This window comes from Phocoena sinus, chromosome 3 (assembly GCF_008692025.1).
Source record: "Phocoena sinus isolate mPhoSin1 chromosome 3, mPhoSin1.pri, whole genome shotgun sequence".
Classification (NCBI taxonomy): Eukaryota; Metazoa; Chordata; class Mammalia; order Artiodactyla; family Phocoenidae; genus Phocoena; species Phocoena sinus.
Window position 1 is genome coordinate 80,802,283 of NC_045765.1, and position 26,877 is coordinate 80,829,159.

The 26,877-nt window shown below is 42.0% G+C and overlaps 1 protein-coding gene across 1 annotated transcript in view; it reads right to left on the reverse strand.

The window, feature by feature from the left end:
* The window catches only part of REEP5 (receptor accessory protein 5), a 43,452-nt gene extending 20,909 nt beyond the window's left edge, over positions 1-22,543 (reverse strand). The window contains exons 1-2 of the mRNA XM_032626280.1: positions 22,286-22,543; positions 21,517-21,610 (exon numbers count right to left, since the gene is read on the reverse strand). Of these exons, the coding sequence (XP_032482171.1) occupies positions 21,517-21,610; positions 22,286-22,403 (212 nt within the window). The 5' untranslated portion in view covers positions 22,404-22,543. The remainder of the gene's footprint in view (positions 1-21,516; positions 21,611-22,285) is intronic.
* Between the last annotated feature and the right edge of the window lie 4,334 nt (positions 22,544-26,877).

Sequence of the window (26,877 nt, forward strand, 5' to 3'; positions counted from 1 at the left end):
TTCATTTTTTAAAATGTGTCTACATGTCATAACATCATAAGCTAGTCAGAACAAGAAAGAACATAGAAGATAGTCTAACCCACTCAGTGTACAGTTGAGGAACCTAAGACTCAAAGAGGTAAGAGAAGAAAAGCGTTTAATACCAGGATTTCCTGAACGCTATTTACGTATATACTGTCTTGTCCAAATGAGTGTATGCAAAATTGTGATTTATAAGCAAAATATATATTTGGTCATTCCAAAGACCAAAATATAGTTCTCCTATATATTTGGTCTTCATCCAGGTTCCTGCACAGCTCCCCAAACCCTTGCAATTTCTGAAGTGTTGAGAGGGGTAAAGGTGTCTTTTGCTATGTTAATGAGGTGACTTTTATAAAGCACATAAGGAGGGGAGCTGGATGTCCCTGGAGCCAACTATGTGATTAGAGGGCTGGAACTTTCAGTCCCATCGCTGACCTCTGGGGAGGGTAAGGGGCTGGAGGTTAAATCGATCACCAACGGCCAATGATTTAGTCAGTCATGACTATGTAATAAAGCCTCCATAAAACCCCAAAGGACAGCTTTTTGTCCCTTTTCAGAGAGCTTCCATGTTGGGGAACCACCATGCTTCCTTGTGCCATTCATGCTGGACCCCAAACTCCATGAGGACAAAAGTTCCTTTGTTTGGGACCTCGCCTATGTATCTCTTCATCTGGCTATCGATTTGTTTCCTTTTATAATATATTGGTAATCTAGTGAGTAAATGGTTTTCCTGAGTTCTGTGAGCCATTCTAATTGAACCTGAAGAGGGGGACGTCGGGACCTCTGATTTATAGCCAGTTGGTCAGAAGTACAGGTTAACAACCCGGGCTTGTTACTGGTGTAGGAAGTGGAAGGCAGTCTTGTTGGACTAAGGCCTTTACCTGTGGAATTTGATTCTATCTCCGGGTAGAACGTGACAGAACTGAGTTGAACTCTCGGACTCTGCTGGCATCTGAGAATTGCTTGTTGGTGTGGAGAAGCCTTCGAATTTGGCTCTCTGCACATGGGTGATTCTTTGACAATGTGCTCTACTGCCATGTACCTATGCTAAATGGTATTTCAACTCGCGTATCAGAATGAGGATGTATCAACTTTTCAGGCAACACAGGGGATTCAAGAAATCCTAAGATGCAGTCTCTATCCTTAGGTCATGTGTAGTTTTTGGTCTTTAGCCAAAGTGGCAAAGCTAAAGAATGGGAAGGGTAGGAACCTAATAATTATTTAATATAACCTTCAGAATAGCCCTATGGAATAGGTAATGTTATTCTCATTTTTGAGAGGAAGAAACTGAGGCTTAGGGAAGAAAAATAACGTGGACAGGGCACCCAGCTGCAACAGCAGAGACTGGGTTTACACCCAAGACTAACTCCAACAAAGCCTGTGTCTGTTTCTCTATCCCAAGCTGTTTTCCTAATTGAGAGAACCACTCACTACCCGACTGCACAGCACTTAGCAAAGTGTCTGGTGCTCAGTGGGCAGCTACTAAATATTTATTGCATAAATATAAATACAAAAGGAGTTCATAAGCTTACTTTTGGAAGGGACCAGAGTTCTCTATTGGAGAAAATCAAGGCTTAGAAAGGTTAACTTGGGCACAGAGCAAACAGGAGAAAAGGTCATAGTCTCAACATCCAGATTCCTGAAGGACCATTCCACCCTCCATCCTGCTTCCTTGAGGTGGGGGGAATCATTAGAAGTGAAGAGGATGGGACTTCCCTGGTGGCTCAGTGGTTAAGAATCCACCTGCCAATGCAGGGGATATGGGTTCGAGCCCTGCTCTGGGAAGATCCCACATGCCGTGAAGCAACTAAGCCCGTGCGCTACAACTACTGAGGCTGCACTCTAGAGCCCGTGAGCCACAACTACTGAAGCCTGAGCGCCTAGAGCCCGTGCTCTGCAACAAGAGAAGCCACTGCAATGAGAAGCCTGTGCACCGCAAGGAAGAGTAGCCCCCACTCGCTCCAACTAGAGGAAGCCCACACACAGCAATGAAGACCCAATGCAGCCAAAAGTAAATAAACAAATTAATTATTTTTTTTTAAAAAAGTGAACAGGATGGTATTCTGAGTTGGTGCCCCAACCCCCGGGCCGTGGACTGGGTACCAGTCCGTGGCCTGTTAGGAACCGGACCACACAGTAGGAGGGGAGCAGCAGGCGAGCGACTGAAGCTTCATCTTTCGCTCCCCATCACTCCCTGTCGCTCGCATTACCGCTCGAACCATCCCCCGCCCCGTCCATGGAAAAACTGTCTTCCACGAAACCAGTCCCTGGTGCCAAAAAGGTTGGGCACCGGTGCTAGTCCATTGCTTCTCAAACTTAGATGATGATCCACATCCACCTTGGTAACTTTTCAAAACTATACATGCCCAGGTCCTTCTTCGGATCTAGTGACTCAAACTCTACCATGTACAGCACAGGTATGTGCTTTTAGAAACATATGCAGGCGATCCTAACACACAGCCAAGTTTCAGAATCACTAGCTCCAAGTTCCAGTTTCAGTACCACTTCGTCATGTCATTTCTAGGACAGAAAATCAAAATGACTGATTTGGGTCCCATCAGCTACAGCCAGAGAGGAGGCTACCCCTTTCCAGCAATGAATGAGAAGCCAAGAGAGAAGAAAAGCTCAATCCTAGAGGAGCTCTGGAACTGTCCCAACAGCAGCTGACAGCAATTCCACCACTCTCTCCAAAGTCCTGGGCCACTATCTCTCTAGTGCCACCTCGTCTTCAAATGGCAGGTGTCAGCAGTGATATTGGGCTCAGAACTACTCCCAGGGGTTTGGGAAGGACACATTCACAAAAGACGGGCACCATGGTCTTACACTGGTCTCTGCCCACTGTTACTGCCACATTATCACCACTGGCCCAAAGCCTGGCCACCTAAGCCCAGAGCTGTGGCTCCTTATTCTCTCCTGAGCCACCTGCCATGTTCTAGAGGCAGAGCTTCACCTCCCTCAAGCAGGTGGCAAAAGGAAGCAAGGCCTGGGTGAGCAGGAGATGGGCCTAGGGTGAGGAAGATGGTTGGCAATATTATGGGAGCAGCTAGCAGTTCTAAAAATTCACTGAGTGAATTAGAAATTGTAGAATGTTGAGCTGGAAGATATCTTAAAGAACTAGTTCAAATTCCACATTTTATAGACACAAAAAATGAAGTTCAAAGAAGAAAGAGTGATATTAAAATGAATTTCAACTCAAACTAAAAGATTATAGAAAAAAACGATTATAGAAGCATGTGTTTACACATATTTTTAAGGGCAGAATGGACTGTTTAAATAAATTTAGGTATATCCATACAATGAAATATTCTGAAGCCTTTGAAAAGGATAGTAACAGGAAAAGATGTCCAAGATATAGTTTTGTGTCAAAAGAGATTACTAATTTTGTGTTTAAAAGAAAAAAGAAAGATATATATTTGCATGTGTTTACAGACCAAGAATGGTATTCAGAAATATATATTTCAAGTTGTATACAGTTAATCCTGAGTATTGGGATTGCAGAATTTTACTTTTTTAAGATCTTTACAATGAGTATGTGCTATTTTTTTTAATTGAGGTACAGCCAGTGTACAATATTATATAAGTTACAAGTGTACAGTACAGAGATTCACAATTTTTAAAGGTTATATGCCATTAATAGTTATTATAAAATATTGGCTATATTCCTTGTGTTGTACAATATATTCTTATAGCTTATTTTATACCTAACAGTTTGTACTTCTTAATCCCCTACCCCTATATTGCCCCACCCCCCGTCCCTGTCCCCACTGGTAGCCACTAGTTTATTCTCTGTGAGTCTGCTAGCATGTACTATTTTTTTTTAATTGAAGTATAGTTGATTTACAATGTTGTGTTTGTTTCAGGTGTACAGCAAAGTGAATCAGTTATACATACATAGCATGTACTACTTTTAATAATGAAAGTGAGGAAAAATATTTGTTTGGAAGGAAAAAAAACCACAGGGCACCAGACTTTTTTTTTTTATGTGGTACGTGGGCCTCTCACCGCCGCAGCCTCTGCCGCCACGGAGCACAGGCTCCGGACGCGCAGGCCCAGCAGCCATGGCCCACGGGCCCAGCCGCTCCTCGGCACGTGGGATCCTCCCGAACTGGGGCATGAGCCCGCGTCCCCTGCATCGGCAGGCAGACTCCCAACCACTGCGCCACCAGGGAAGACCAGGGCACCAGACTTTATACAACTACTTTCTCCTATGAGACTAGGTCTCTCTTTAGGGCTTTGTTAAAAACAAACACTGGGCTTCCCTGGTGGTGCAGTGGTTGAGAATCTGCCTGCTAATGCAGGGGACATGGGTTCGAGCCCCGGTATGGGAGGATCCCACATGCGGCGGAGCAACTAGTCCCGTGAGCCACAACTCCTGAGCCTGTGCGTCTGGAGCCTGTGCTCTGCAACAAGAGAGGCCTCGACAGTGAGAGGCCCACGCACTGCGATGAAGAGTGGCCCCCGCTTGCCACAACTAGAGAAAGCCCTCGCACAGAAATGAAGACGCAACATAGCAAAAATAAATAAATAAATAAATAAATAAACTCCTACCCCCAACATCTTCTTTAAAAAAAAAACAAAAAAAAACCACACTAAAGTGAACATCAGACACTTTTATTCAATTTCTCTCTTGAGGAAACAGCTTGTGATTTTCTAACAAACAAACCTCTCTAACAATGATCAGACACAATCTATTGTGTTTTAGGGCATTAAAAGGGCTTCAATACACACAGAAAGACACAGAGGGAGAAAAGAAAGTCACACGGCCCATCACATGCAATTGACTCATTCTGATTTCCTCCTTAAACAAAGCAAACTATCAAAAAATTATTAATTACACTGAACTATGAAAGAGCCAGGCTTTTCCCTTCATTTCTTCCCAATGCTCACCTGGCTTTACATCATTTCACCATTCTTGGCTTGCAGCTTTGTATCCTGGTTCTACCACTTACTAGGTATTGGTTGGCCGAAAAGGTCATTTGGTTTTAAGTAGACACATTTTTCATTTTCCCCAAGAACTTTATTGAACAACGTATTCATCAACCGAATGAACCTTTTGGCCAACCCAATACGTGACCGTGGGCAAGTTATTCTGGGCCTCAGTGTGCATCTGTCAAGTAGAGATGATAAACCTCATTGTGTTGCTGTGAAGATTAACTTAGTTGATACATGTTAAGCACTTAAACAGGGTAAGCACTCAGAAATATTACCTTATGAGGTAGTAACTATAGTATGGTGGTGATAGTTTATTATTATCATAGAGAGGCAAGAGATTAAAAAGAAAAGAGCAATAAGAACACTCCAGTCCTTCTGGCTAAGTAGAACGGGTAAAGGATTAACAGCATTGTTAATAAGGCTAAAGGATGATTAGGGAATTACTCATGAATTGTACCTCACTCTCCAAATCCCAAATGCTACAGAGAGTAAATGGTTAGCTGAAATCCAAAAATCCTATTTGCAGGTCAATGGCAACAAATTTGGACGCTGCTGAAAACAGTTTTCAGGCCCATGCTACAGGGGAGGACTGGCCAAAAGTCTTGATGCTGGTATCGGATTGGTACTGATAGGGAGGTAACCACTGGCCAGCCCTTGTCCAGACCACCCAGCGCCAGTGACTGGGTACTGGCTGACTCTACCTTGTTGGCTCATCTATTTCTTTCTTTGCTGCTTTTTCTAAACGTAAGATCACGAACTTAAAATGGCCAAAGGATAGCGTTAAACATGTGTGAAGAAACCAAAGTTTGAGCAGATATGGTCCTGGGCTACCAGCATTCTCTCCCTCCCAAATTAAGAGTCATCATTCAGAGAACCTAAATATGCTTTGACCTACAGGCACCACTAAACTGCAAATCCCCTGAGTACTTTATTAGAACGAAATCATGTAAACTAAGGACAGTCCAGGGGGTTTAAACAATTTTGTGAGGCAAAAGGAAGGTATTTTAGAGATGAACTAGTTCAAAAATCATTAACGGAGGCAACAGTCTTGTGATACCTTGGAGCTATGGGCATGGGCGGGAAAGCCAGCACTCCAAGGTCACCAGAAAAAAAGCCTGAACCTCTGCTGTCCCAGCCCTGGAATATCAACCTCCAGACTTCTTATTATGCTAGATAACTCAGTGGTTCAGGCCACTGTTGATGGAAGCAGCTGACTGAACCCTGATATAAAAGGTGAGTGGCCCCACCAAAAGCTTTCTAAACCAAATTTACGTTAGATATCTAGGTAACTGTCAGAAACAGCTCTGCTTCCCTTACTGAGGTTTTATCTATTGATTAAATATATCATTGTTTACAGTTAATGCTCACATAGGAGGGCAGGAAAGAGATAACCCTCCATACTATTTTTAGAATTATTTCAGACACAACACATCCATCAGGGAAACATTCACCTTTACACACATCCTCTTAATTCAGATTCGTGCTATTAGTAAGCAAAATAGATAAAAATGCTTTTCTATATATGAATTGTACAACCTATTTATATTTGTTTCTAATTCTTGTCTTTTTAGGACAAAGTCCATGTTTATTACGTGTAACATGTAAATAGCTTTCAGAGGTATAAGCAATTAACAAATATAAACAATAATATGTCAAATAATATGCTACCCAACTTTTTTTTTTTTTTTTTTTTTGCGGTATGTGGGCCTCTCACTGTTGTGGCCTCTCCCGTGGCGGAGCACAGGCTCCAGACACGCAGGCTCAGCGGCCATGGCTCACGGGCCCAGCCGCTCTGCGGCATGTGGGATCTTCCTGGACCGGGGCACGAACCCGTGTCCCCTCCATCAGCAGGCAGACTCTCAACCACTGCGCCACCAGGGAAGCCCTGCTACCCAACTTTCACCTAACATTTACTATTATAAATATTCTATCATTATATCATTAAGAAATTAAAACTAGCAAATAGGAAAAGCAGATATGTGGAGGAAAGCCATGTTTTCTAAGCCTTTGAGATATGTCATAGATATCTGTTACTGAGATCTTCTTCTTCCATCAATGACAACTTTAGTTATATTTATCATTGGATGGATGTTGCATTCTCTTACTTTGATGTAGTTATAAATTAAGCATTTTTAACACTATATTAACTTTTTCAGACTCAAAGGTTATTCCTGGTTAATGGGTATTTCAAAACCTTCATTCATGTCATTAAGTTGAAAAATGTCAATTTCCTACAATAGTATGAAGGATAAACTGTGTGTATATTATATTTAGTATTATATAATGTATGTCTACAATGAAGGAGAAGCATAAGATAGATGACAAACACAAAAAGCTCATTGAGAAGTTTTGCAATTATTTATTCCTATGTCCTGTATTCCAAATGGTCTACTTTAAAGGTAGCTTCTAACAGGGAATAAGACTGTCTGGCTTAATCTTCTTTGTTAAAATTTTTCTTAAGATAAAAAGGAAATGAAAAAAATAAGTAAGATTGTTTACCGTCAGTACAAACCAAAACCCTAACTGGCTCTACTTTTCTCCACTCAATTCTTAGTGGTGGGGGGTGAAGTGAAATGGCCAGAGAGGCCCTGTCTGGGTAATCCACCGCAACTGTCAGTGACAGACTCTTTAGGATGCAAGCATACGCCGAGCATTGACCATGCACCGACACTGTACTGAAGCTCTGGGGCCGAAACAGTGATGCTCAAGGACATAAAGTCAAAAACAGTCAAAAGATCATTCCATTCTTAAGTAAGCAGCACACGTGTGTGTGGGGAGGGGTCCATTGAAGGAGTTATGGGAAACTGGAAGTCTCAATGGAAACAAAACAAGTAAAAAATAGGTTTCATATTTAAAAATTGTTCGTTAAACCATGCCCAGGGCTTAGGAACATGTATACCACTATACCAAAAGAGAAGAAAACCACTAGCCGTATTTATAACTTGGAAGAAGAAAACTTTATGGTACTTTATTGTGCCTTAGAAATAACGAAGTCTTAAGCTGCTGATCTAAGTACAGGAGAAAGTAAAATAAGGAACAGAAAAAGAGTAAGTGAAAAAAATAAGTGAAAGAAAATACTACTTGGGAGGGTCTTCCTTAATCATTTAAAGTTCAATGACATGGAGTTAGACAACCATGACTATGATTGTCAGTTTTCCTCTTTGTATGTTAATCAAAAGTAGCCACACTTAATTAAGCACTTACTAAAATCTTGATCCTGTGCTGGAGTTTAACTTATCCCTTCCTTTTACATTTGAGAAAATTGAGTATTATAAAAGTTGATCTATTTCCCCAGGGGTTAATTCAACTAGTAATTATCAGGTCCAGGTACATATGTTTTCTGATCACTCACACCAAAGAAACTTAGGTGCACACTACCTGTACTGTACATGGTTCATATGTAACTTAGCCACTACAGTTCATACTAGCCAAATGATATAAAATTAAGTAATATTATATGTCTTCAGACCACTGGCTTTACTACTGAAACCAGTTGTAGTCATCAATAGGATTTTAATTTTAATGAGTTGATTATATTACCAGACAGGACATCAAAAAAAGCAGTTCATGAAAAAAACTTATAACAATAAAAAGCTTTGAGATGTGCTGTTGGTAAAGAACAGAAAGGAATCTACTTCTGGTCCATTTGCTTTGTTTTATTTCTAACGTGGTAAGTTATGTTTAATAACAAATATTCCAGAGTTCAAGGTAGAGTCTTTGAAGCATGAATATGAAGAATACAGACCATAATGTTTATAATCCTTTCTGATACAGCAGACACACAGTGTGACCATCCACAGTGCCCACTATATGTAGGACTGCTTTTGGATGTGTTTATCAGAGAATGGGAAGCAGGAATTCCTAATAGCTCAAAATAATTTTCCTATTTCCTATTACCTCTGTTTAGCAGTCTGCCATTGCAAATATTATTTGACACATACAGTGTGTCAAATTAGAAGGAAAAAAAATCACACATTTTATGACATGAACAGTATTTTATTTCCATGCCAGTAAGGAAAAGACTTTTCTTCTTCATGGAAAAAAGGTCAGAAACTATGGGCACTCAGAAAAGTACACTTGTTTTTCACTGCAGAGTAGGTGTGCTTTCAAAGCAAGAGAGAGAACCAACAGAGCAAGAGATCAAACAAACAAAGGGAAAAAAATAAACATACAATAAAACCAATTTGCTTATTTACTGTTTATATCATGCCCAATCCTCCTCCCCACCCCAAAAAAGATACAATCACTAGCAGCAAATATGCTTCTTAAATATGTAGAAATTATAAGATGACTATACAAGAACAATGAAAAAATATACTATGCTCCTTTCATTTTTAATATAGTGTTCTCCTATAGTACAAGATGACTGACTTAATGAAATGCATAATATAAGGTAAATTCACAAGCAAATGCATTTTAAGATGAGTCTGTAAAACATCTCTAGCGGAGATTAAATTACAAAAAAACCAAAAGCAGTCATTTACTGGTCAAATATTTTGGTGTTTAATTATACTGATCTTATTTGTCAACTGTTCACTATTTTGTTTTTTAATGCAAAATGGAAGCTTCAGTCACAGTCGAATATAAAGCATGAGGAATGTTGGCAGTGGGCAGGCCAGGGGAGTCAGGCACCCCTACACCTACGCCTGGCTTTGCCTCAACAGACTTGTGACCTGAGTCATAAAACTTCATTTTGTCTCCTCGGTTTCCAAATCTGTTAAAGATAGCTATAGCCCCAGCAGCCTGATCTCTAAGACCTCTCCTAGCTAACATTTTATAACTCAAAACAGAATGCATTTAGACTATTCAACAGACAGTTAAAAAAGATGAATGCCTGAAGCAATAAAATAGCAGATGCAAACAACAAGGTCCTACTGCATAGCACAGGGAACTATACTCAATATCTTGTAATAAACCATAATGGAAAAGAATATACATGTAAAACTGAATCACTTTGCTATACACCACATTGCAATCACCAACACAACTTTGTAAATCAACTATACTTCAATAAACAAACAAACAAAAAAACAGCAGATGCAAATCCTACTGGGACAACCCTCTGTCAATAAAATTGATGGCTCTGTATATATAATATCTATGTCAGGTCTGGCATCGGAAAATTTAACTTATGCTCAAGCACCCTCACAACCTGCATAAGAACAACCTAAACTGACCTTTCCCAGACAAAAGAGGGCCGCATCAAGATGTAGACAGCAGTCCAGAGTTACCTCTGACGTGTAAGTGATCCCTTTACTAGATCACCTGGCCAAACTACCAGAAGCTGCAGGATATATATAGTAGCCATGTGAGAGGGACGCATGATAGCTCCACTCCCTGATTCTTGCACTCCCAGGAATCAGGGAGTGTTAGAATGAAATCAGGATAGGTTTCTGCACCCCCTGCTTATATTTCAACTGCTACAAAAGTAATTTCATTAGCAATTTTTGAAATTGTTTTTAAACTTCTGCTATAATCATTTATTCAAAAAATTAATTACTTGGTAATATTATTGATAGGCACTAAATATCTTAAAATGGCCCATAAATATTTATATTTGTTTTAAATACTATCTGAGGATATTAAGTTGAAAAACAGAGTTCTCATTCAAAGTACTAAAAAAGAGAGCTCTAGGACGGTGGGGGGTTGGTGGTGGCGGAGGGAGGCAGCTCAGAAGGACAAATAGACCCATCTCCAGGGCCTCCGTAAAGAGAACAAAAAAAAGTTCATTAAAGTTCATAGGGAACACTCCAGAACAAAGTCTTAGGAATGAGATCGCCCTCCACAACTGCTTTAGAGCCCAGAAACTAGATCATGAATAAACTGTTTAAATCTTATTTGCCCCTCAAAACTTTCTTTTCTCACAGGCAAAGGGAAAAAAACAAAAACATAACCAAAATGCTGGCTTTAATTATCTACATTTAAGTTTTCTCCACAACTCCTTCCTTTTAAAATAGTTCGGTAATGCTAGCCATAATACTTAGTGAAAACACAACCAGCAAAAAGCTGACAAAGGTAAATGTTTACAACTACACTGTTGCTTAAGGCATTTAAAGAATGCCAGTTGTATTTTTGGTCCAAGTGCCCAGTAGGCCAGAATATGTGCATGTGCTTCACACCACCCAGAGAAGGAAAGTGTGGGCATGAGCTGCTCTGCCCTAAAGCACTAGTAACAAAGAACACACAGTTGCAGAGAGAAAAGCTGGTGTAATAGGAACATTAGCAACTTAGTAGAAAATATATCTGCTCCCGAATGCTCATGAGTAAAAAGGAGAAAAAAAAAAAGATAATTACAAGGTCTTTAAAAAACACAAGAAAACAAACACACCCCTTACTAATGAGTCCATGAAGACAACCACAAATACACATCCTCCAGCAACATTAGGGGAGCCTAGCTCTGCTTCAGATGACTTGCTCTTGAGAAACAGAAAGTGGTTCAGAACCATCAGTCAGAACCATGGTGACTTTCCCAAATTCTCCTCTGGGTAGTGAACCTGTTCAGGAATCCGTCATTGCAAACTGTAAAGAAGTAGATTTCAACCCTTTTTAACCTATATTCCCTCATGTTATCTGCTGTGCATCATTTGCTAAGATGTTGTAGCTTTTACTTGTGGTAGACTGTCTTACAACTCTTGTAGTTATTTTGACTGTCTCCTTCAAATATTCTCCCTCACGATCCCCTTTTCTGATCTGACCTCATAGGGACCATCCCCAAACATCTCCCCCTTGAGATTCGTTGCCTCCTGACAAAGACCTAAAGACAAGGCTGCATTTCCTCAGGAGATACAATGCAGTGTGTCATCTTCAGATGGGCATGCACTGCTTAAAAAAAAAGCAGGTCTCTGCACATGATGAGCTATATTGCTGCTGTTGTAAATCAATGCTGTACCACAGCCAACAAGAGAAAGAACTTGTTAGTAATATATTCTAACTCATGTTCACAAAACACTGCAAATGACTATGTGAGCAGATATATGATTTGGGATGGTAGTACCTTATTTGAGAACTACACTGCATGAAGGTCATGTATTTGTATTGACAGTGTCAAACTGATAAAAGAAAAAGTTACATCAATAGTTAATTTTCATCTCTATATAAGGTTATGGCATGTATCTGTGGGACACTTGAAGAGCCATATGGGAAGCGATATAACGAAAAGTTAAAAACATGGGCTTTGGGGCCAAACTCCCTAGGTTTAAATATCAGTGTCACCGTCTACTGTTATGAGACCTTAATCAAGTTACTTCTTTCTCTGTTTCCTCACCTGTAAAATGGGGATAATCATAATACCTATATCATAGGGTTGTTATGAGGATTAAATAAGGTATATTTATAAAGCACTTAAACAGAGATATTTAAGTATTTATTAAATTAAGGGCTGCACCGGTGTTCAGCAGCCGTGCAAAGACCTAAAAGCAAAGCAAAAAAAAAAAAAAAAAAAAGACCTAAAAGCAGTAACACTCTTTGTACTGATAGCAAAAGGCTAAAATGGGCTGGTGAGGACACACAGAAGATAAAATGACACATCATTAAAGTGGGTATCAGATTTGAAAAGTGTTGCCAAACATTAAATACAGACATTAAAATTCTGGACTCTATTTAATCTTTTCAAGCTTGGTACTAAAATATGCCTAAATGTGCTTTCACATTTCTGTGTAGGTCTGGAGCCCTCAGTTACAAGTCTAGCCTCTGTGTGACCTTAGAAAATCTTCTAACCTCTCTGTCCCTCAATCTTTTGAAAAGTGATCATACTACATGTTTGATCTCTAAGGCCCACCTCTGATAGTCCCAGGAAGGTGGCCACCTGATCCTTAAGAAACATACAAAATAAATGAGAGGAAAAGTAATAGACGTTTTAATAGAATTTTAAACAAAAAGATGGCTGAGTTGGACAAAAAGACAACCCTCCTCCTTTCCCTTCTCTGCAGGGCAAAGATAAAAATAGAAAACAAAGTCATCAGACTTCTGTCATAACTACACTTGAATAAAGAAGCAGGGACAGGAGCAGCCTCCACATTCTGGGACCACTGGGAGGCAGTTACCTTCGGTCTCGGGCTCTGATTTTGTGTATGTGACGGTGCAGCAAAGCACACTCCCCGAGAGGTCTCTCAGAATGGCTTTTGTGCCATTCAAAGCAGGGCCACCCCAGAAACCAAAATCCACGTATTATATGATTCCATTTGTATGAAATGTCCAGAACAGGCAAATCCATAGAGACAGAAAGTAGATTGGTGGTTTCTGAGGACTGGGGTGTAGAAGAAATGGAGAATGACTGCTAATGGGTACAGGGTTTCCTTTGGGGTGATGAACATGTTTTGGAATTAGAAAGCAGTAATGGAGACTCCAGGAGGGCCCACACCAAGAAGTACCTCCCAGAATTTCTGCTGCCAGTGTCCTTGTCCCCGTGGTGAGCCACAGCCACCCCCCACCTCTGCAGGAGCCCTTCCAACACTAGCAGTTGGAGAACTTAATGTTCTAGATGATATTTTGACTGAAGTACCAGAACAGGATAATGAACTCCAAGATCCACAGAGTGAACAAGATAAAAATGAGAAAAAAGAGTTCACAAAGAAAAAGTGACCAAATTGAATCTACTGACACAAAGCGACAATCGCCTTCTGTTCATTCAAGACAATTGATTTCTAAGTCACTGAGCTCATCAGTTAGCAATAACAAAAGAATGGTTAGTACAGGGCTTCCCTGGTGGCACAGTGGTTGAGAGTCCGACTGCTGATGCAGGGGACACGGGTTCGTGCCCTGGTCCGGGAAGATCCCACATGCCGCGGAGCGGCTGGACCCGTGAGCCATGGCCGCTGAGCCTGCGCGTCCGGAGCCTGTGCTCCGCAACGGGAGAGGCCACAACAGTGAGAGGCCCGCGTACCGTAAAAAAAAAAAAAATAATAATAAAAATAATAATGGTTAATACAAAAGGAGTCAGTCACAGAGTATAAAAATGAGGAATATCAAAGATCTGAAACAATCATCTAGAAGCTGATCGGAAAATTCATTTGTCAAGCAGTGCCTCCAGAGAACCTTGTAACAGTCAACCTGAAAAAACATGTCAGCGGAAAAGGAATCCTGAAAGGAGGGTCAAATCCCTTACGCCAGATGGCTCTGAGAGAACTGGGCTTGAAGTGCACAGACGTGCAAGCAGATGCAGCCAGTCTTCTAAGGAGGAAGTGAACTCTGAAGAATATGGCTCTGACCATGAGACTGGCAGCATTGGTTCTTCTGATGAGTAAGGCAACAACACTGAGAATGAGGAGGAAGGGGTGGAAGATGTGGAAGAAGATGAAGAATTAGAAGAAGATGCAGAAGAAGATGAAGAGGTGGATGACGATGGAGAGGAGGAGGAGGAGGAGGAAGATGAATATGAACAGGATGAGAGAGACCAGAAGGAAGAGGGAAATGTTTATGACACCTGAAGTGAGGCTAGCGACTCTGATTCTGAATCCATTTCCTTCACAGATGCGTCTGTCAGATCTGGTTCAGGAACAGATGGATCAGGTACTAATTTTTATATGTAAAGGTTTGTCTTTTTTTTTTTAATGGACCTGACTGGTTTTTTTCTTGAATATGTTTAAGTTGAATCATAAAATTTTTGAGGCAATGGGGGGATGTTAGTAAGACTGTCCTGTGATTTTTTTTTATATACTTTTGAGTATTATAAATGCACTTGAATAAGGTTTACGTATCTTAGTAAAGGCATTTCTCAGCTATAAATTGACTGTATTATAAATGTACACTAGTCTGATTGTTTCTCTATAAGGAAATGTATTTGAGGTTTTAATGTTATAAATTCTTAGATTTCCATACTAGTCAACAGCAGCTTATTTAAACACTGACGTACTTGAAGTATATTCATATGGAACCCGTCTGCTAGGTATAACAATATTTTCATGTTAAATGCCTCTAGATTTTCATCATGTGGCAACAGAAATCAAAATAACTTTTTCTCTTGGGAGCTCAAACTTCCTTTCATTTCTGTACCTGTGGGTTGACTGGGGCAGGGTCGCCAGAGGGCTGGGTATAAAGGTACAAGATAGAAAATAAGAGTATAAAATTATTGTGGAGAGACTGGGTGAGAGGCATCTTGGGTCATTCCTTCAATATTACATGCCCTGCCACTTTATCTTTATCTGACCCATGAGACTTGACAATGGGAATGGTAGATAGTTGCAGTCATTAGGCTGAGGGAGCCCTCTTTTGGGGGGAAATTCAGAGGGTAGAGCAAGGAGAGGTCATGGTACTTAGAAACCGCTGGTCACTCTATGATGATTATACTCTCATGGCTGTCTTATGTAAAGATGCAGCCAGATCTCCTACACAGGCCAAATGTACTAAATATTGGGATACAAGAAAAATTCTATTATTTTGATATAGTTGATAGTTACAATGCCTTTATTACAGAATTTTATCATTTTAATGTAGTACATTGTTAGTAAATCATATTCTTGGTATAGTGTAAACGATAAGAGCAAATGACCAGGTATTTTCTTTTTGTTCGTTTGTTTGGGTTTTTTTGTGGTACGCGGGCCTCTCACTGTTGTGGCCTCTCCCGTTGCGGAGCACAGGCTCCGGACGCGCAGGCTCAGCAGCCATGGCTCACGGGCCCAGCCGCTCCGCGGCATGTGGGATCTTCCCGGACCGGGGCACGAACCCGTGTCCCCTGCATCGGCAGGCGGACTCTCAACCTCTGTGCCACCAGGGAAGCCCCGACCAGGTATTTTCTAATTGGCACCTGAAGTGCTTCTAGCCTTTTGCTCCCTAGAGTTCTAGGTTTAGGAGTTTAGACAGGTTTTGAAGGAGGTTAAAGAGTTAAACTGAAGAGATGGGTAGTTGGCTTTAATATAAAAAGAAAAACCTGTGGAATCTTTTAATTCTACTATTCCATCATACTTTTTGCAAACTGATGGGACATACGTTTTATAATTTATGATAATGGATAGAGAACAAAAATTGCATTGGCAATATGAATGAATGTTCATTTATTGTGGAGAATGTGTGAAACCTGTAAAAGTAGGCAACATTTTATTATAGGAATCTTCTTTTTGGTGTCCATGTTAGGAACGATATTTCTTAGACTTGAATGTTTATCCTGTTTAAGTCAAACAAGGGAGATGTATAAATACGTAAGGCCTGAAATAATGAGTATTTTTATTTTATTTTATTATTTTTTTTTATAAATTATTTTGGGCTGCTTTTGGTCTTTGTTGCTGCGCACAGGCTTCCTCTAGTTGTGGTGAGCAGGGGCTACTCTTCATTACAGTGTACGGGCTTCTCATTGCGGTGGCTTCTCTTGTTGCGGAGCACGGGCTCTAGGCACACGGGCTTCAGTAGTTGTGGCGCACGGGCTTAGTTGCTCCACGGCATGTGGGATCTTCCCGGACCAGAGGCTCGAACCTGTGTCCCCTGCACTGGTAGGCAGATTCTTAACCACTGCGCCACCAGGAAAGCCCCATGTGTATTTTTAATAAATTCCTTAGATGCTGATACTTAACAAGATACCTATTCATGCTTTGTTTTTTGTGGATTAGACATTTCAGATTGAATGGTAGCCAATAGTTTTTTTTTTTTTTGCCAATAGTTTTATAAAACCTGGATATTAAAACTGTTAAGAGAGACTTACCGTTACAAAGAGATACTTGCCTGGAACTCTTACTTTCCATATTAAAGGAAATTTGTGGCTTTTCTTTGGAAGAGCTCTTATGTGGAACATATTTTAAAGACTATTTAGTATGCACGACATTATTTTTATTTTGGAGTAGTTTCTCTTCATAATAATGTGTGAGAGAAAAATGGGGTGGATCTGGAACTCCACCAGAGCTAAAAACAATTTTTTAAACACAAGGGATCACAGTTTAGTTTTTGTGTCATGAATTCTCTAGATTCCAGTTTATTTTACCTTATTTTTTCTCAAAATTTCAGTAATTTTCTTATAAAAGTGACACACGTGGTGGCTGTTACGGGTTTGTTAGACGACTTTCATTGTTTTTTTGACCTGAGAATAATAGTTGGGAGAGGGGATCATAAACTTAAGAGCCGTGAAAGTTATTTATACAAAAAAGATTAAAAATCCCTGGAGATATTTTAATGGTAATGCTATATTTAACATTACATAAAAATTGTTGGGTGAGATCTTCTGCTTCTGTTATATTTCCTGCATCATCTTTTTTTTAAAATAAATTTATTTTAAAAAAAGCAGTGATGGTTGCAAAACTTCATACTAACCGCTGAATTGTACACTTTAAAAGGGTTGCATGGAAATTATACCTCAGCAAAAAATGGGGGGAGGGGCAGGTCAGCTGTAATAATAAAGGTTCCTATTATTATCCAGTAGTCTGCCTTCTCTTATCAGAAACAGAAGGAAGTAGGGAGATTAAAGTCATTCTGTCAACAGCTCTTGATAATGAGAAGTCTGGAATTATATTTCAAATTGCCTATAAAGGGTGGCCAAAAAGTCTGGAAACTTAGAGGTAGAGGATTAATGGCCCTGCTCTCAAAGGGAAATGATATACGCAGAAAATAAGAGTAACCAGTAGGAAGGGGCTACCTGATAAGGCTGGTTTCCCCGCCCCGAGGGCCAGCCAGGCCTCCAGCTGTCTAGTGCTCCAACATGACAAGGCCTGGTGTGAAGCCAGGTGCACCTGAGCCCCACCCACAGATTTCCCCAGGTAGTGAGTCACGAGAAAAGCTACGAAGCCAAATGGGCTTTTCCTTATTTTACTTCTGCACCCTGCAGCCTCTAAGCCTATCACTGACCATTAAGCACAATCTGTGGGCCACTCTGTGGTGGCCCAAGGAAAGGAAGCAGCAGGAGCAAAAGCTGAAAGGTGAGAAAGGAAGGACTATTAGCAATAGTTTGGCAGGATCACCAATTCCTTCCAGGAATCACAGCAGACAGAATGACCTTAAAATGTACATTGTAACATGTCACCTCCTACTTAGAACCCATCCAAGGCAATCAGAAAACATGCAAACTCCCCACAGCTACCTGGAATAAAATGCACACTTGGTGTGCCAGCCACCAGCTGTGCCTGATGGCACTTGCACCTCTCTGGTCCTCCTTCGCCCCTCTTCCCTCTCAGAGCTTCCAACGCACCAGGTCCTCCAACAGCCCAAGCGCCTGGCTGCCCAGGGCCTGGCATTTGCTGCTCCCTCTGCCTGACTCTGCTCTCAGCGGGCAGCTTCTCATCCCTCAAGTCTTTACTCAAATAGTAGCTCAGATAAATACTTACAGGGGGCCCCTCCTGTTAATCTCTACCACAGCTCCCTGCGGGTGCTCTGTGGAGGGCTCATCACACTGTCACTACTTTACTATTTATTGCAGTCTACCCTGTAGACTAGTCATGCAAAGATGGGGAGTATGCCCAACTTAGTCCCTGGTGTATCTGAGGTGCTGCCACAGTGTCTGGTGCATGGTTGGCATTTGATGTTTGCTAAATAGATGAACCTGTATTTTTAAAAATAACTCTGGCTGGGGAGATCCAAGAGACAAGGAGAACAATTAAAGTGGTCACAGATCACATCTTAAGTAACACTGATTGTGGTGCTACTAACAGTACCACTTACAAGGACTTTCTTTCTGACAATTATACAATTACATCAGTTAAGCAAGGAACAGACTTGATTTGACTAATATTAACAGTGCTTGCCTGAATGTTTACTAACTGGGGGTCTGTGTGCTTTTACTGTGCACACAATCCCATGTGTCCTTGAACCTCCTTCACAAAGCAGAGGCCAGGTGGGCCTATGGACTATTCCCAGGGTTAGCAGGCTGTTCTTCTGCCCCTTTCACCCCCTCTTCAAGTGTAACAAGCGCAGGTTATGCTGCTGTTCTACAGCAGGGCTTCTCAGCATGGGCTGCACATGAGACTCCTTTAAAAATTCCAAAACCCAGGCTGCACCCCAGACCAATTACATGAGAATCTTTGGGGATAGGGCCCAGGCATCAGCACTTTTTAAGGCTCCTCAGATAATTCCAATGGGCAGCCAAGGCTGAGAAGCACTGTTTTAGTGAAAAATCCAAGCACCCACAAAGACCAACCTTCACTTAATTCCCTTATGATAATAGGATCTTGTATTCATTTTAAAGGTAAAAGAGCTGGTTGTACCAAAAGGAAGCATCCTATGAATAAATACTAATCTAGAGATACTCATAAATTGTTTCCTGAATGTTTATTTAAATCATTAAATCCCTTTTTTAGATTTTTAATACTCTTCCAACTCCTATGAAAGTGTACTACAAATGTCACTTTGCCTCAGAATACTCAAATAGAAAAGTGTATCTACTTGGTGAATAAAAAAATTCTAAAATATATAAAACCCACTTACCTGAACTACTCAGATACATGACCATCTCTACCATTTCACAGAATTCCTAGCAATAGACATGAACACTTAGCTTCTTGTAAATAAAGAGAGCCAATAATATTCAATTGACTATGTAGAAAATGAATGAAAGAATGAGTTCAAACAAATGATAAAAAACTGAAATGGACTTGCTTGAAATTACTTTTAAAATGACTTTAAAAATGGCTCCTGCTAGAAAGAGTCACATGTAGAGAACAAACTTATGGTTACCAAGCGGGGAAGGGCAAGGTGGGATGGACTGGGAGACTGGGATTGACATACAGACACTACTATGTGTAAAACAGATAACTAATGAGAGCCTACTGAATAGCACAGGGAACTCTACTCAATGCTCTAGGGTGACCTAAATGGGAAGGAAATCTAAGAAGAGTGGGTATATGTATACGTATAACTGATTCAGTTTGCTGCACAGCAGAAACTAACACAACATTGTAAAGCAACTATACTCCAATAAAAATTAATTTAAAAACAGACAAAGTGGCTCCTGCTAGAATTAATCCACTAGGTCAAAGAAAAGCATGTCCAAGCCCTGTCTGCCTTCAGTCACATCCACTTCCACATACATGGATCTACACATCCCACCCAGAAACAGATTTTTACTTTTCTAAAGCCCATATCAATCATCTAATCACACCAACAGACAAGGTTATGTTTCTCACAAGATTACTCACCAAATAGCACTGATGTGGAAAAAATGCTTTTTATGCTCTTCAGTATTTTTAAAGATCCACAGTCTTCCCTAGTTCAAAACAATTCAAGCAGCTAGGCAGTTATTAAATGTGATAAGATCTGAAGCACAAACTTGAAAAATGCTTCAAAATCTTTCTTACTAAAAGAACTCTTACAAGTAGAATACACAAACAGAAGAAAAGTAAAGGAATGTTCTACCTGGTTATTTTGTCCATTATCACAGACACAGTGATGTGCAAGCCATTTTGAACCAGTGTTGCCTACAAACTTTCTATCTACACCATCTATTATTTTATGGAGAACTGCTATTCTTATAACTTTTTCATTGATCTGAAAGTCAAACCAGTTTTTCTGGTCTGTCTTCAGAATTGTTTGGTATACACAAACAGTGTGGATGGTACTTTAGACGATAATGCTGGAGAGGATCTCCAAATTCAAAAGCAAGTAGTGTCCTATATGTAGCTAGATTTTCTGGAGCCACTAAGTGTCTGTACCAGACTAATTCAGTAATTACTACTTATGTAATTTCGATTTAATTTTTCAAGTCAGAACTTTTTCTAAAACACATTTCCCCTTTCTAGTCATATATTAAATTCTAGCCGGGCCTATGATAGACACAGTCGTAATAATGTGTTATTGGTGTCTTAGCCTTCCAGCTGAAATATTTTCTTCCTTTTTTTTTAATCCCTGTGGTTGAGTAAAGTTGTACAGACCAATTCAATAGAAGTAAAACCCACCAGCTTTCTTGCGAAGAACTGTAGAATACAACAAAATTTATTTGTCGGGAAGCATAATTCCTATTGAATGAATGGAAAAATGAAATTGTAGAATATTTTCAAATTAAACACACTGTAGAGTAAAAACAGCCTCAGCTAGCAGAAAAGTCAGATTGTAATCTGATAAGATTCACTTGCAATTTAGATTAATTATATAAATGGGTCATTTATATAACCAAGGAGATATATTAGGGATGCATTTTATAAGGTTTGTTTTTGTTTTTATACTAGGGTGTTTCCCGTTTGCCTGTAATAAGTGGCGAGCCTTTTTAATACAAAGAAGACAAAATTCTCCCCAGTGTCTGAATTAACATTACTTCTGAATTAAAGAAGCTCTAATTGATGGGGATTTACTGTGTACATAAATATAAGGTGAAATACACACTGAAATAATTATTAGGGAGAAAGAATCGGCTCTCTGTACCCGTTGAGATCGTCCCACCAGTAAAGGTCGAGTTTGCTCTGCCTTTCATTTGTGCAGCTGTTAGAAGGTATACACTCCGCCAGTTTAACCTGATGAAATATACATTTCGGCTAGTCATCGGGAGATCAGGTGTCAAGGTAAAGCTCTAAAATATGTAACCTTAAGCAGTCAGTTACTACTCTTTGGTCCTCTGACCACTCTCCCAGGGAAATGGGGATGGTACTGCAACTAGAACAGCTCTGGATGGGGGAAGGGGAGTGAAGGGGGGAGGAAGGGACGGTTGCAGGGGGAGCCACTTACGAGACGTAGGCTGGGTAACCAAATCCTATCAGGTTGCAGAGGAGAGAGGCTCCATAACCGAACACCAGGTACAAAGCCACCAGGCCGATGACACCTGCAGACACGAGGAGGGAAGTGGGTCGGGTGGCACACAGGCGCTCCAGCCGGGCAGCCCCCGCCAACACCGCAAAGCTTGGCCCGTTCTAGGCATTGGAGAAAAACCGCACCGAGGCTGGGCCCGCGCCTTCTCGGGGCTTTGCCTTTGGTCTGGGGATACTGGCAGGCCGCACCTTTGTGCCCTTCCTTCCCCCGTCCCTCCCGCAAGGGGCCCCATGCCACGCTGCGCACCAGCTGCAGGAGCCCCGCTTCCTTCCCGGATGGTCTGGGCAGGCCGGGATTCCGGCGCCTGCCCGCAGCCCCTCCCGTCCCGCACCCAACTCCGCGGAGGGTCTGGCTAGGACCCGGTACTCCGCCACGGGGACCGCGCTCCCTCCAGCAGGGACCCCGCCACTCGGCGTTAGCTCTGCGCTCGGCCACAGGCACACGACACTGGGCCGCAGGACAGACACGTCAGCGCCGGTCGGTCCCCGGCCCCACGTCCCGGGCGCCCCGCCACAGGGCCGCCCCGGGCGAGGTCTCTGGTCCCTGGCCTGTCCAGGCGGCCACTTCTATCCCCGACGACGCCACTCACCCCCGTCTGTCACCAAGCCCGTGGTCCCAGCTGCGATGCGACAGCCGCTCCCGGGCCGGGCAAGCGGCGGGATCCCGCGGGCCGCAGCCCCACACTCACCGAGGGCCATGTAGCTCCGGTTCACGCCGGTCTTGGCCTCGAGCTTGGCCAAGATGTCAGTCATGCAGTTCTTCTGGTGAAGGAACTGGTCGAACCTCTGCCTCATGGCTGCAGACATGGCGGGGACCGTCGCGCCGCCGCCTGGGACTGCTCCTGGTGCCGGGTGGCCGCAGAGCGAGGTGACTGGGGCGGCGCCGAGCGGGGCGGGAGGCGGACGATTCTCGAGTCCCTCCGCTCGCGCCCCGCAGCCCCCCTCCTCGCCCCGCCCAGCCGCGCCGCCCCCTCTCCCTCCCGCGGTCCGCGGTGAGCGCCACACCCTCGGTGGCGGCGCTAGCAGCCGCTGCCCACTGCTGGGGGGCCGCCCACTGCCTCTGTTAACGTGGTAAAAAGAGGGTGGTGAGTCTTGTGAGGTCCCTTCGGAAATCGTACTCGAAAGGAGGGGGCAGGCGGCCTTGTTGCTCCCACCTAAAAAGTAGCGGGACTGGTTTGATGTACCTACCCTGTTCTGCTAAACCTGCTGAGACGTTTTAAATCTAGAAATTGAAATGCTCGACCATCCTGAAAGAACTCTTTGGTTGCAGACCTACTTTTCCTTTCGTTGTCAGTACTCGGCATAGTTCTTCTCACAGATAGGAGTCTTTTTGAAAAGACCCTTGAAGAAACTTAACACACCCTCCTCTGGGGACACCATTTCCAAGAAAAGTCCTGCCCTACACTGCTTAAACCATTTCATGGTGCGCTTGGCGTTTGCTTGGTCTCTGATACCATGGAAACTTTTCCAGACCCCGGCCACGAAGTCAGTAGTGCGCGCTTGCCTACAAGCAAAATTACCCTGCAGAAGGTAATTCCAAATCTTTGGGCAGAACTTCACTTTGCTTCCTTCAGAATGTCGTGCTTATGCTCTTCCTCCACCTAAACTTAGGCTCTTGTTACCGCTCGCCCGCATTATATCAGGAAACTCCCTTTGAAAGTATTCTTTCTTACTCCTGTGATCTGCACCCTGCTGCAGAGTTTTCCTGGTTGCTTAAGCTTGAAAGGCTCTCCGTTCCCTACAGACCAGAGCTCCCATTCCTTAGTATAGCATTCAGTGGCCCTGTGCACAGACTTGCCCCAACATTCTCTCTTTGTCCTGTGCAACCCCTCTGCTCTTTCAAATTGACTTTACAGTACTGCCTTACACTTCGGTGAAAAGCTACCTTGCCCACTCTTAGCCTTTTCCTTTTGTGCTAATTCTCCTTCCTCTTTTCTTCCCCAGATCTTAGCTCAATTCTCTCAGTAGTCCCATGACCATCCAGGCAAATCAGTGACCAAATTAAATTTTTTAAAAAAAGTAGATAAACCAATAATAGGATTACTGTGATAGCCTCCCCGCTGAGGTGTCCATTTCTGTCTTTGTACCTACAGGCAATTCTCAGTGTGGCAGCCAACTGGAATATTTTTAAAATGTGACTCAAGTTGTGCTGTCTTTTTGCTCTTAACCCTCCAGTAGCTTCCCATCTGCTGGCCTCAAGGTCGTAGATGATATGTGTGGTTCATCCTTCTCCCTTCTAATTTCATCTCCTATTGCCTGCTTCCTTGCTGTGCCTCAAACAAGCTGAGCCCACTCCTGCCCCTGGGCTTTTACTTTTTTGCTGTCTCAGTGGCTCTCAAACAGCAGTGATTTTGTCCCCCACAGGACATGTGGCAATGTCTGGAGACATCTTTGGTTGTCGGATGAGTGGTGACAACTGGGGTAGCAGATATTACTCACTACTACTAGCATCTAGTAGGGATGCTGCTAAACATCCTGCAATGCACAGGTCAGTCCCCCCCACCGCCCACCCCCGCAAAGAAGAATAATCCAGCCCCAAATGTCAGTAGTGCTGAAGTGGGGAAACCCTTCTCTATCTAAAAGCTCCAGATAAGCACTTAACTGTCTCCTCCCATTCGTCAGGTCCTTGATCAAATGACAAATTTGTGAGGCCCTCTCTGATCCAGAATTGCAACCCCCAATGCACTCTAGCCACTGTCTTGCTTTATTTTGCTCTATAACACATTACTGTCTGATATTCTATGTGTTCTATTTGTATTTTTTTTCTTTCCCCACTAAATTATGAGATCCACAAACGTGGGTATTTTTGCATGTTTTGATTATATCCGTGTCTCAAACACGTAGAACAGTGCCTGGTACTTAATAGGTGTTCAAACTATTTGATGAATTAACGAATATCTAACATGCATTGTACTACTCAGTATTCTATGTGTTACATGTACTAATTCACTTAATCCTCACAACAGCATGGTGTAGATACTATCTGTTTTATCCTCATTTAAGAGAGGGAAATGAGGTATGCCAGGGCCTCAAAATTGATAAATGTCAGAGCTAGAATTCAGACAGGACTCTTACCCCCTGCTGATACGGGTTAAATTGTGTCCCCTGCAAAATGGATAAGTTGGAGTTAAAACCCCTACCTTATTTGGAGGTAGGGTCTTTATAGAGGTAATCAAGTTAAAATGAGGTTATTAGGGTAGACTCTAATCCAATATGACTGGGTCCTTATAAAATGGGGAAATTTGGATGCAGAGACAGACACACATAGAGGGAAGATGATCTGAAGACACAAAGGGAGAAGCCAGCTATCTACCAGCCAAGGAGAGAGGCCTTCCCTCACAGCCCTCAAATAAAACCAACCCTGCTGACACCTTGATCTTGGACATCTGGCTTCCAGAACTGTGAGACAATACATTTCTTTTATTTAAGGCAGTTTGTGGTACTTTGTTACGGCAGCCGTAGCTAGTACACCTGGCTACGAGGATAACTGAATTTTGAACTTTTTAACCAGTTGTGTGTTTGTATAATTTCCTACTAAGTGAGTACAGTAATTATTCATTTGGTTGGAAGTCAGTGTCATGTTTTTGAGAACTTCAAATGATTCACAGTTTGGTAGTGTTATCTTTTTTAAGCCAAGGAACAACATCTTTCAAGTTAGGTATTCAAATCAGCCTAGATTTTTATGACTACGTTTCATATAGTGTCAACACACTATGCGTGAAGTATTTGGAAACATACCATTCATTTGGACTTCTTTTGTATAAATATTGCTCCCTTCCCAGTTTTCTGTGAAGTTAGCTTCCAAATTTTTTCTTTCCTCCGTCATTCTAACACTGGCAAGATGAGGCAGCAAGGTAAGGCGTAGTGTGTGTGTGGAGCACAGCCTCTGGATCCAGCCTGTACAGATGAAATCCCAGCTCCACCATTTAGCTGTGTGACTTTGGGCAAGTTACATAAGCTCTCTGTTCCCTCATCTGCAAAATAGGGGTGACAATAGAACCTATTTCATAGGGTTATCATGATGATTGAATGAGTTGCTATTTGTAAAGTTTTTGGAAGAGTGCCTGTTGCAAAATAAGTGTTGGTTAAGTATATACATTTTTTTCTTTTCTTTTTTTTTGGCTTTTGGGACCTTTAGTTCCCTGACCAGGGATCGAAACCATACCTCCTGTGGTGGAAGCATGGCGTCTTAACCACTGGACTGCCAGGGAAGTCCCTCTTAAATAATTTAAGAAAGAAGAAGAAAAAACACAGCTAGATGCTAAAATTGAGATAGAGGAGTACATAGTTCTTGCCTTTAGGAAATGACAGTAAGGTTGGGGAGTGTGGGACCTTTAGCCCATTCAGGCACCACTACAAAGCTTAGACTCTTTCAGAGCTAAGAAAAAATATGCAGAAGATAAGAGCTCACACTTGGATCTCAAACCATTCACCTACTCGTATTTATGGAGTATATCCTAGGTACCAGACTCTGTTAGACCTGGGAAGCAGACAGACCAGGTCTCTGCCTGGAAGGCCATGGAGCAGGCTGGCCTGAAGCCCTCTGACTTTGGCAGTTTCTAAGAAGGAAGTCAAACCAACTCGGGATGATGCAAATGCTATTACTCTACCCTTTCCTGAGCTAGGGAAGAAATTTCTGCCTGAGACCTATGATCAGGTCACTTTTGTTCTCCACAAACTGTTTCTTCAGGTTAAGATAATCTCTTAACCACTTGAAGTCATTAACATATTTTTGTTCTAACTCTCATGTATGTTAGGAAGAAGTTGTAGGGCATAGTTTGCCAGATAATCTCTTTGTTACCCTCCCCCCACCCCGCATATGGAGGGGGGGACCCTGGCTTTTATTGGAGCCTGGCACCCATGAGGTAGCCAGCCTTCTGAGTCAGGAGACCCTCTGACCCTGTGGACACAGCCCTGTCGGACACACCCCTCCTCCCTCTGCTGGAGGAGGCTAGTGGCAACATGTCATAGAAATAAAAAGAGGAAAAGACGAAGTAAACAAAACCTAAGGCACAGACGACAGGAGGAAAATGCAGAGGCTATTAATATAACTGAAGAAAGAGTATTAAAAGAAACAAAATGTGAAAATTACCATGCTTCATTGAATACATTTGAATTACATTTTGTTTGCCTCATTTGTCTTATTCTTAAACATTTTCTACTGAAAATATGAACAAAGCATTTTATTGTGTTTCCATGTATCAAACAAGAAGTTGAATTTTAGAAAATTACTGCTCACAATTGAGAATAAATCAACCTGGGAATAACCTATTGTTTAGCA